Raw genomic sequence first — 11,944 nt, forward strand, 5'->3', positions numbered from 1 at the left:
CACGGAGACTCTGTGCCCACCCCAGGGCTGCGGCCAGGCTGTGGCCTCTGCCCCGGTTCTGGGCTCCAAGGTCCCCAGGGAGCCCGCGCCCAGGCCCCCGCCCGGCCCCGCTCTCAGGTGAGCCGCGAGGATCGGGTTCCTGCGGTTTCATGTCCTGCATTGTTCTTGGCTGGGCCCCGGCTTATGAAACAGTAATGAGGGGCCCCTGCTCCCGCAGCCGGCCCCTCTAAGGTTTCCACTGCCTCTGCTGCCGCCGCCTCGCCCCAGAGTCGGGGCCTGGGAGGGCAGCGGCGTGGGGGCCTGAGTTGGAGCCCCCCGGGGACGAGGGTGCTGACAGCCGCCAGCCGCCACTGCAGGAGCCCGCCACCCAGGTAATCCGAGAGGAGGCGGGGTGCAGGGTGCCGTGGCCGCTGTCCCCCTCACCGGGGGAGGGCCCTGCCACCCTGGGAGGTGGGGAGGAATGGGGGGGCCTTCCCGGAGGTGCGCAGCCATTCCCCCGGGTGAGCCCAGCACCAGCCTTCGCAGGTGTGGCCCTGCTCAGGGCAGGAGGGAGAGAGAAACCCTCAGTCAGCTCAGGGGCCCTGCCCCCAACCCCTGGAGCCTTGACCTTCCAGCCCTGGAGCCCCCTGGCCCTCCTTTAGGAGCGCACATCTCTCCTTTTCTCCAAGGTCTTCCTTCCCATCTCCTCCTCCCTCAGACTACCTCTTCCTGCCTCAGACATTTTCCTTCATTCTCCAGGCTAGCTTAATCCTCCCTCTCCCTCCTCATCCTTGTGTTCTGGCGGCGACAGAAGACCCTTTTGGATCCTTTTGTGCACTTCACATCCTCAGGCACATACTCATACATATGTGCCGACACACACGTGCTTGCGTGTGTACACAAGTCAGGTGGGTATGCTAATGCGTGTGTTTATAACACATAAATAAACGTACATGCACTTATGCAAACAGACGCATCAGTGTACCCACCAGACATGCACACACATGCGTGCACACGCGCATACTTGCACACACGCAGGAATTTATACGAACACATACCTGTAGACATGTGCGCATGCACATACCCTGTACCTCTGCCAGCCCCCAGCTTGGGTCCCAAGGAGCGCTTCCAGTCTGATGGACAGCTCTCCCTGAGAAGTGGAGATCCCAGGAGGAGCTGTCTGGAGACTCTTCCACACCACCTGGTGGGGGGAGGGGCTGCACAGGGGGAGGGGAGCCCCCACGTGGGCGACGAGCTGCCTCCTCTCCAACTCTGTCTCAGGAGCCCGGGAGCCCTCCAAGTGCTGAGGCGCCCTACTGCGACCTGCCCCGCCGCCCGACCGCCCCTGAGGACCCGCTCGGTGCCTTGACCTCCAACTGCCAGTCTGTGGTGGGTTCAGGCCTTGGGCCAGGGCCTGAGAGGTGGGTAGAACCCTGGGGCCTGAGGAGGGGTTCCCGGGGTTGGACGCCCTCACCCATCCCACCCCACACCCCTTCATGATGGCAGCCTCCGTCTGTGATGGCTGCTGGCGTGGGTCACGTGGTCAGTCCACTCGGCCTGGGTACAGGCAGCAGTGGGCATGTTCCATGGGCCCTAGCTCAGGGGATGGAGCAGCCGTGCACCCACCCTGCAGTGGGCATGGCCCACAGCCCACTCACATTTCCTGGTTCCCTTTGCACAGCTTTAAAAGATTAAACAGTCTCAGCACCCAGGGGCGCTTTTTATCACCCACCTACCTGACCGTGCACTGCCCCTAGGCTCTGGAATTCCCTCCACCCCGGGGCCTGAATTGGACCGAAGTCCCTCTTTGGGGCCATGGTGCCTTGGGAGGGCATGGCTGAGGGTCTAGAAACCTGGGTTCCAGCTTCAGTTCCTTCCCTCATGGGCTGTAGGACCTTGGGCAAGTTATTCCCTCTTTTTATACCTCAGTTTCCCTGTTTAAAAAAGGAGAGGGATTGAATCAAATCAGCATTGTTTTGCGAACATGTGTTCCTCATAGGTAGGCATTATTTAAAAAAAAAACAAAAAACAGCTCTGCCATCAGATATGTTTCAGAAAGTCTGGTATAAACAAATTTGAGTATCTTTTTTGCAGAACTTGTCAGAGCTTTTAGTTTGCTAGCATGCACTGCGCTTTTGGGTGGGGAAGGTAGGAGAAGAGTGTAATATTGTCTCAAACTTATTTGACCACTGACCTCTTTTAAGGGTCATCACTCATTTCTGTCTCGTAGGCCAATCTGTGGGTGACTTTTTTTTTTGAATTTTAGAATTTTCTTTATTTTTTATACAGCAGGTTCTTATTAGTTATCCATTTTATACATATTAGTGTATATATGTCAATCCCAATCTCCCAGTTCATCACACCTCCCCACCACTTTGCCCACTTGGTGTCCATTGTGGGTCACTTTTTGGGGATACTGCCAGCTCTAACCTACTGGCTTCCTTAAAGCAGGGCTTTCTCTACAGCTCCCTCCCTTGGCATCCAGACCGGTGGCCCTGTCACTTGCCCCTGGAGCCCTGCTCCCTCTCAAAGCCCCCTATTAGCCCAGCATGATTCTGTCTTAGTGTTACCGAGCTTTGGGGTCCTCTCTCCTGCTCCAGTAACATGGTGGGGGCTGAGGCCACAGCCCTGGTTCACAGTGCATCTCTGCCTTTTCCTAGCTCTGTGACCTTGGCCAGTCCCTTGACCTCTCTGAGCCTCAGTTTCTTCATCTGTAAAATGGGAATCTTTACACTCACTTCGAAGGGAGGCTGTTGGAGCTAAACGAGGCAGCCCACGTGAAGGGCAGAGCACAGGCAGCCCTCGGGGTTAGCTCTCTCCTCCACTCAAAAGTGAGGTGTGTGTGCACCTGGGTGGTGGTGGGGTGTTACTCCTTAATTCCCATCACTTTGAGGGAAAAAGTCATGGGTCTGTCTCCTCTCCCAGGGGCCCATCAGCAGGGCTCCCTGCAGAGGGCCTCACAGCCACCCCCAGGAGCCAGGAACCTGAGGCAGCACCCTACCTGGAGGGCCTGGCCTCCTCCCTGTGCAGCAGCTTCCACGAGAGCCCTGACTCTGGCACCAGCTCCAGCCCTGACTGCGAAGCCCCTGATGATACCAGCGACTCGTCCTCCGTGGTGAGAGGGGGGCGGGAGGCCAGGGCAAGAGCAGGTGTCTGCCCCTGGGCCAGCCCTGGGGTCCCACGCAAACCTCCAGACGGGGCTGAGCCTCTCACAACAGGGAACGGAGCCGAGGTCCTCTGGAGCCTTAGCCAGCATGTTGGGCCGCCCCAGAGCATGCACCTGGGAGGGGCCGGGGGCTCTGCAGGGCCAGCCCAGGGGGCTGAGGGTCTGGCTATGAAAAGATGGAGGCAGGTGTTTCAGTTGACAGGGAGCTTCCAGTGAATCATCAACGGGCTCCAGCTGCCGAAAACTCTCAGTTCACGGAGGGCCGGGATGTTGGATGTGGTGTCCAGATCAAGAGTGGGACTGGACCTAGGCCCTGCCCTGGTCACACACTGCTCAGCCCCATGACCAGCCCTGGCATAGATCTCCGAGGGTCAGAAGAAAGGGAGCAGGCTGTGGGGCCTGGCAAGGGCAGGGGGCTATTTAGCCAGGAGAAGAGGAGACTCAGGGGAACTTCTTGGGACATTCGACCCTCAAAGGGTTGTCCCAGGACAGAAGAGGCAGGCTATCCAGGAGACCCCGGGGGAAGTGATACGACTCAGAATAAAACAACCCAGCCCTGCAGGCATTGTCTCAGGAAGGCTCACCACCCCACTCTGAGGTGGAGAGTTTTATGTCCCTGTCTTGGGGCAAGAAATCTGAGGCTCAAAGAAGGGAAGTGACTTACTTGAGGCCACACATCTGGGAAGTGGTGGGGCTAGACTTTGGGGTTTTGTTTGTTATTATAAATTTATTTATTTATTTATTTTTGGCTGCGTTGGGTCTTTGTTGCCGTGCGCGGGCTTTCTCTAGTTTTGGTGAACGGGGGCTACTCTTCGATGTGGTGCGCGGGCTTCTCATTGCTGTGGCCTCTCTTGTTGCGGAGCATGGGCTCTAGGCGCGTGGGCTTCAGTAGTTGTGGCATGCGGGCTCAGTAGTTGTGGCGCACGGGCTTAGTTGCTCCACGGCATGTGGGATCTTCCCGGACCAGGGCTCGAACCCGTGTCCCTTGCATTGGCAGGAGGATTCTTAACCACCACGCCACCAGGAAAGCCCCTGGGGCTAGACTTTGAACTCACCTACTTCTCTCTGGATCCTGGGAGTGTCGGATCTTCCCGGACCAGGGCTCGAACCCGTGTCCCTTGCATTGGCAGGAGGATTCTTAACCACCACGCCACCAGGAAAGCCCCTGGGGCTAGACTTTGAACTCACCTACTTCTCTCTGGATCCTGGGAGTGTCTCTGGGGCAGGGGCCGCTATTCGAAGGCTCTCCTACCACACGGAGTCTGACTACCCTGGGTTCAGGTCCCCTCCCATATAAACCGTTTCCCAGCTGTGTGACTTTGGGCAAGTTCTTGGCACCAAGGGACATACCTACTGCACAGGGTTGATTGAACGTTCGCTGAGTTAACACCTTCAAAGAGCCCAGCACAGTCCTGAGCATACAGCAGGTGCTCTTGCAATGTCAATTCCTTTCCCTTCCGTCTCTCCATCTCAGGCTGGGAGTGCAGGCCCTGGGCTCTCTCTCCTTGCTCTCCAAACAGGCTTTCTCCTCCCCTTCCCTGGCAGGACTGGGACACTGTTGAGAGGCAAGAGGAGGCCCCCAGTGGGGACAAGTTCACCGTGATGATCCCACGGAAGCCACAGGAGGGGCCAAGGGCTGACAGTGCCCGAAGGGCTCCTCCTCTCCTCACCCGGTCCCCTGTAGGAGGAGACACTGCAGGCCAGAGAAAGGAGGGTGAGTACCTTCTGCCAGGCCAGGTTGGTCCCTGTGACCACAGGTGTGGTGATGGCCAGGGGCCTGGGAACCAGATAACCATTTATCTGGCCGCGTGGGCCCCTGGATACATCTTACTTTGACAGCTTGAGTCTTAATAACAGTAACAGTCCCCATATAATTATGGAACAGACAATGTGCCATGCAATCTGCCTTAAATACATAATCTTGCAACCGGTGGGTCAGGATCTTCAGGTTGCAAGTGTTGGAAACTGGCCGAGTAAAAGTCTAGAGGAATGCCTTCGGGCATGGCTGGATCCAGGTATGCAAATGGCATCAGAAATCTGGTCTCTGCTCTTCTTCCTTCTGTGTTGGCTTCATTCTCAGATCCTCCCCTGATGGTGGCAGGATGAGTAGCAGCGGTATCAGGCTGTATCCTACCTAATTTTCAACTCCCACAGTAAGCGGGCACAATCTTCCCTATAGATAGAGCTAAGGTCCCAGGAAGGGTTCTCCCTGGGACCCAGCATGAGTCCTGTGCCCAACCTGGAGATCAGGGATGGGATCAACCGCCTGTTCAAACTTCATGGTCTGAGAGTGGAAGAGAGGAGATGGCCCAAAGGAAATCAAGGAGGTGTTGTTTCCAGAGAAAGGCAGAAGGTTGCTGGTCAGGCCCAGCCCACAGATGCCCATGACACTGGCCAGCGTCTCGCTGGCATGTGAACCCAGGATGCTGGACCCCCAAAGTTTGGGCCCTCCATCACTACTGCACTGTGTTGCCTCCTGGTCTGTGTCTTCTGCAGCATCAGGATTTGGAGATGTGGGGCGGGGCATCCATGTCCTAACCCCAGGAGGCAGTCTTGGCTTCCTACGGCTCCTGTAGCATTCAGTCATCAAACACATGAGCGCTAACCATGTGTAAGATCTGATGCTAGATACCTTGGGCGTTCAGGAGGAGACAGACATGGTCCCTTCCCCGAAAAGCTCATCATCTAGTAAAGCAAATAGATGGGAGATGACAAACAGCAGCTCAGGACAGAGGAAGGGCAGAGACAGCTGTGCGGGGTTGTGAGAAGGGCTGGGGGTGAGGGTCGGGGTGGGGCCAGGGTCAGGGGAGAAAGAGCTTCATTCCAGCCAAGGAAGGACTCAGAGGAACACCTTTTGGACGTGGCAGTGTAGCTGAGGAAACAGCTGGGTAAAGGCATGGAGGTGTGAAAAGGGAGTATCCTGGTATGCACAGCTTTAGCAGAGATGGTGGTATATAGCTGGGCCAGACCATGCCGGGGCCTCAAGAGTCTAGCCAAGGAGTCTGGACTTTCTTTTGTAAGTAGCAGGGAGCCACAGGAGGTTTTTGCAAAGGGGAGCGATGTAATTGGTCCTGTGCCTTAAGAATTTCACTAGGGCAAGGTGTGAAGGATGAACTGAAGCAGGGCGAGGCAGAGGAGACTTTTGCAGTTTAACAGACTGTTGCAGCCACAGTAGTGATAACTGGTTTAGGCATGAATCACCGGCTGATGCTGAATTCCCGGGTGAAGGGTTGTCGGGAACAGTCTATTCACACGGTCTCAGAGTATCGCCCCTCAGACTACATATCGATTACAGAGGGGATAGGCACCCTTAGGATGGGAAGATCTGGCAGACACCACCTTAACCAGGTGGCTGCTCAGCCTCCCAGCATGGGGCACACTGGCCAGCTGCCCCCACGTGTTGCACGGGGGAGGACATGGCATCTTTTCCAAGTCCAAGAGAGTGGGAACTGATTTTTGGACAATTAGACAGGAGGCTGTGAGAGCAAGTGGCCGGTGGACGGGGACGGCCTCTCTGGGGAGGCGACATTGTAGCTGAGATCTCAGTTCAGAAACAGGAGGAAGAGCCAGTGCAGAGCCTTAAGGAGTGGGCAGAGGTGGCAGGTTCGAAGAGAGAAGAAAGATGGGGTGATAGGAGCATGTGGAGTGTAGGAGAAGGGGGTGGAGAGGAGGCCGGTGTTGGGGCCACCAGCAACCTGACCCTCCCTCCCAACCTGTTCCTCCTCCAATCTGTTCTATGTCACCACCCATCCGGAGGCTCAGGTCCCAAATCTCGTGTTATCCTGATTCCTCTTTCCTCACCCTTTATATCCAATCAGCAGCAATTCTGGTCAGCACCTCCAAAACACACCCCAAATATGTCTCCTTTTTGCCATCTTTACCACTGTTCCCCGACCAAACCAGGGGTTATTGCCACAGCGCCTTCAGCTCGCCTGTTTCTGCCAGGCCCCTTTAGTCTATTCTGCCCCCAGCAGCTGAGCCATCCTTTAAAAACATTCATCAGATCTTGTCAGCACCCCAGCCTCCACTGCCCTGCCCTATCAGGCCCTGGGGAGAGTGTGTATGGGAAGAAGTGCCTCCCCGGTGTGAATGGCCTGAGAGGTGGCGGGATTTTGTACTAAATCCCTGCTTTCTTGCTCTTAAACACAAGGGCCGTGGGGTGGGGGGACCCTCACTATGTGACCTGCTTAATCAAAGGCAGTCACCACTATCCGCCTGGCGGCAGGTTCCCAAATTGCAGCAGGAGGCCAAGGCCTGGGGGGAATTAGCCAAGTCCGAGATGTTGGGAATGCCTTGACATCCCTCTCGGGGCACCTCTGTTTGCAGACACACTCCGTGGGGCAGGCTGTGCCGAGTCCGGCTAGCTGAGGGACAAAACACAGATGCCCTAGGACATCTGCATAGCCTGCCCTGTGTGCTCACTAAGGGGGCTGCAGGAATGAAGTCAGATCCTGGGTGGGCCAGGCTCCAAGGGATGCTTGTGGTGGGTGGGAAAGGGAAGAAACTGGGGCTGGGGGTGCTGACCCAGCTGTGAGCCACTGGGAGTGGTGGTAAACGCCATCTCAGCCAGTGCACATGCTCAAAGGGTGGGAAGACTCCAGGACAAGGTGCAACTCAGAGCTGGAAGGTGTTGGCACAATATTATTGCTCGCTTATGGTGTGCTAGACACTTTCCTAAGCCCCGTAGACACGGTACTAAACAAGAAGGCGAGGCCCCTACCCACAGCGAGCTGGGAGGCCGGTGGGGGCAGGCAGAGCCTTGCCGGCCACGGGAAATGCCTGGATTTTATTCCAAGTGCAGATGGGAGCCCCTGAAGTTTTTGCATTTTTAAAAATCTTTTAGAAGAGTTGCAAGGATAGTACAGAGAGTTTCCATTATACCCCTTACCCGGGTTTTCCCAATGTTGACATCTTACATAACCATAGCCCAATTATCAAAATTAAGAAATTAACACTGGTAACAATACTACTAACTAAACTACAGACTTTCTTTGGATTCACCGTTTTTCCACAAATGTCCCTTTTATGTTGCAGGATCCAAACCAGGATCCCACATTGCGTTTAGTTACCATGTCTTTCAGTTTTCTCCCATCTGTGACAGCTTTTCGTCTCTCCTTGTAAGCAGGGGTGATCTAGCTAGATTTGCTTTTGGAGAGGACCTCCCCGGATGGGTGATGACCTTGGGCCCAGAGTGCACATTGTTGGGGGGCTATTGCAACCATCCAGGTGAGAAAGGAGGGTGGCTGAGAGCCGGGAGGTGGGAAGAGGTGGATGAGAGGAGCGTGCAGATTTGGAACGTCGTGGGGCATCAGACCATCAGGCAACCACAAGGCAAATTTTTTTTTGGCCGAATAGCCGGCTTGCGGGATCCTAGATCCTGGTCTCAGCAGTGAAGGCGCCGAGTCCCAACCCCTGCGCCACCAGGGAAGTCCCAACAGCGCAAATTTTAAGTGCTGCTCTGTGTGTGGTTCCAGTTCCTTGATGGGTGCTGGAAACTCAGACTTCAGAGACACCAGCTCAGAGAGTCTGGAGGAGGCAGAGGTTTCAAAGCGTGAGAAGAGGGTTTCCAGGTTTTTTTTTTTTGGCCGCGTTGCGTGGCTTGTGGGATCTCAGTTTCCCCACCAGGGACTGAGCCCTGGGCCAAGGCAGTGGAAGTGCAGAATCCCAACCACTAGGCCACCAGGCAACTCCCCAGAGAAGAGGGACTCTTAAGTGCGGCCTTTAATGAAGGCAGTCGTGGCTCCTTCAAGACAAGGCCACAATACCCGTTACTTCTCTCCTGAAGTACCAGCCCAGGGACACGCACACAGCTGGTGGCCACCACATGCTTGGTGACCAAGGGACTGAGGGGGCTGTAGGGTGACACCATGATCATGGTGGCCCCTTCATAGGGATGGGAGTTGTGAGGGGGTCACTGATTAGCGAAGTTACATGAATCCCTTAGATCAGGACTTCTTAAACTGTAATGTGCATGCAAATCACCTGGGAATCTTATTAAAATGTGATTCTGATGAGATTCTGAGATTCTGCATTTCTTAGCAAAACCCCAGGTGAGGCCAATGCTGCCGGTTCACAAAAGGAACTTTTAGAGCCATCACACAAGTCTCACTGGAAGAGAGGGGGGAATTTCTCGGAATCCAATTGCAGGAAGTAGAACAGAAATGAAAATTTGTTGGTAGCTGCTATTCGATCTAGCTCTCCCTTTCTAGGCTATTTTCTTTTTCTTTCTTTCTTTTTTTTTTTTAAAGGTTTTTTGATGTGGACTATTTTTGTTGTTGTTGTTGTTGTGGTACGCGGGCCTCTCACTGTTGTGGCCTCTCCCGTGCGGAGCACAGGCTCCCAACGCACAGGCTCAGCGGCCATGGCTCACGGGCCCAGCCGCTCCGCGGCATGTGGGATCCTCCCGGACCGGGGCACGAACCTGTGTCCCCTGCATTGGCAGGCGGACTCTCAACCACTGCACCACTAGGGAAGCCCGATGTGGACTATTTTTAAAGTCTTTATTGAACTTGTTACAATATTGCTTCTGTTTTGTGTTTTGGTTTTTTGGCCACAAGGCATGTGGGATCTTAGCTCCCCGACCAGGGATTGAACCTGCGCCCCCTGCATTGGAAGGCGAAGTCTTGACCACTGGACAGCCAGGGAGGTCCCTCACAGACTATTTTCAAAACTGCTCTTTACGAGTTTGCCTCTTTTCTGACTTGTTTGTGGACCCCCAGACTATGTGACCTTCGGCTCTAGAGCCCACTCCACTTTGACTGAGTCTTCCTGGTTTTCAATTTCAGATTCCTGACCTCAGCTTGAGAGCGGCATCTAAGCCCTCCTCCAATCTGTTGCTCAGAGGAGTGGAGTTGTGTGATAGGGACAGTGGGTCCTCTAAGGAGACAGTGTGGGGTCTGCCCCAATCATCTGTCCCAGGGGACAAAGAAAGGTAGGCTGTGGGAGCTGCCTAGACCTCTGCCCTTACCTTGAACCTGCCTTTTCTCTCTCTAGGCTCTGGTGGTGGGAACCGAAGCGCCGGACAACACTGGGCGAAGCTCCGGGGAGAAAGCGGGTACTTCTCCTTGGAGCGGCACCGGTCGGCGCTGACCCCGGCCTCTCCCGCGACACCACAGAGTGGTCCTCGAAGTGCCACCCCCCAGGCTTCCTCTCTCCATCGCTCTGCCCAAAGGGACGTTGCCCAGACTGCTTCCACACAACTCGATACCTCCCGAGCCTCCTCTCCCCAACGAATTGCCCAACGGGACAACCCCAGAACCTCATCCACCCAGGAGGACACCCCCAGGACCTCTTCCACACAGAGGAACACCCCCAGAGCATCCTCTCCCTCAAGAGTCGCCCAACGGGACAACCCCAGAACCTCGTCCACCCAAAAGGACACCCCCAAGACCTCTTCCACACAGCGGAACACCCCCAGAGCATCCTCTCCCTCAAGAGTCGCCCAACGGGACAACCCCAGAACCTCGTCCACACAACAGGACACCCCCAAGACCTCTTCCACGCAGCGGAACACCCCCAGAGCACCCTCTCCCTCAAGAGTTGCCCAACGGGATAACCCCAGAACCTCGTCCACCCAAAAGGACACCCCTAGGGCCTCTTCCACGCAACAGAACACCCCCAGAGCATCCTCTCCCTCAAGAGTCGCCCAACGGGACAACCCCAGAACCTCGTCCACGCAACAGGACACCCCCAAGACCTCTTCCACGCAGCGGAACACCCCCAGAGCATCCTCTCCCTCAAGAGTCGCCCAACGGGATAACCCCAGAACCTCGTCCACCCAACAGGACACCCCTAGGGCCTCTTCCACGCAACAGAACACCCCCAGAGCATCCTCTCCCTCAAGAGCCGCCCAACGGGACAACCCCAGAACCTCGTCCACGCAACAGGACACCCCCAAGACCTCTTCCACACAGCGGAACACCCCCAGAGCACCCTCTCCCTCAAGAGTCGCCCAACGGGACAACCCCAGAACCTCGTCCACCCAACGAAATAATCCTCAAGTTTCCTTTCCCCCCAGAGCCACCCAACAAGACAACTCCAGAGCCTCTTCTACCCAACAGGACGGCCCTCAAGCTCCTGTTCCTGCCTGTACTCCCCAGTGGGACAACCCCAGACCTTCTTGTATTCAACAGAACACTTCCAGAACCTCTTCTACCCAAAGGGACAACCCCAAAACGTCTTGTGCCCAACGGGACAATCCCAAATCCTCTTCCTCACGGCGGGAAAACCCCGGAAGCTCCTCCTCTCAGGGCTGCACCCAACGGGACAATCCCGGACCTTCCTCTCCCCATCGTTCCTCTCAGCGGAACAATCCCAGGAATTCCTCTCCCCATCGTACTAACAAAGACATTCCGTGGGCCTCCTTTCCCCTCCGGCCAACCCAGGGTGATGGCCCCCGAACCTCTTCCCCATCTCGCTCCAAGCAAAGTGAGGTTCCCTGGGCATCCATTGCCCTCCGGCCAACCCAAAGCGACAGGCCTCAGACCTCATCTCCCATCAGACCAGCTCAGCGTGACTCAGCCCAGTCCTCCTCCAGCCCCACCCAGCACAACTCACCCTCCCGGGCCACTTCCTCCTCCCATCCCCCAGGCCACCACAGTGCCTCCCGGACCTCCTCGCCTCTGCACCCTGCTGCCCGCGGTGCGCCCCAGGCCTCTCCGGAGCCCTCGCAGCCACCCTGCGCTGTGTGCATTGGGCACCGGGATGCCCCTCGAGCCTCCTCGCCTCCCCGCTATTTGCAGCATGACCCCTTTCCCTTCTTCCCAGACCCCCACGCCTCGGAGAGTGAATCGCCCCACC

The 11,944-nt window shown here is 56.1% G+C and overlaps 1 protein-coding gene across 1 annotated transcript in view; it reads left to right on the forward strand.

Annotated features, from left to right (window-relative positions):
• The window catches only part of TRIOBP (TRIO and F-actin binding protein), a 67,768-nt gene that overhangs the window by 13,921 nt on the left and 41,903 nt on the right, over positions 1-11,944 (forward strand). The window contains exons 6-9 of the mRNA XM_028490612.2: positions 1,261-1,400; positions 2,905-3,094; positions 4,691-4,859; positions 10,139-11,943. Coding sequence (XP_028346413.1) covers positions 1,261-1,400; positions 2,905-3,094; positions 4,691-4,859; positions 10,139-11,943 — 2,304 coding nt within the window. The remainder of the gene's footprint in view (positions 1-1,260; positions 1,401-2,904; positions 3,095-4,690; positions 4,860-10,138; position 11,944) is intronic.

This window comes from Physeter macrocephalus, chromosome 6 (assembly GCF_002837175.3).
Source record: "Physeter macrocephalus isolate SW-GA chromosome 6, ASM283717v5, whole genome shotgun sequence".
Taxonomy (NCBI): domain Eukaryota; kingdom Metazoa; phylum Chordata; class Mammalia; order Artiodactyla; family Physeteridae; genus Physeter; species Physeter macrocephalus.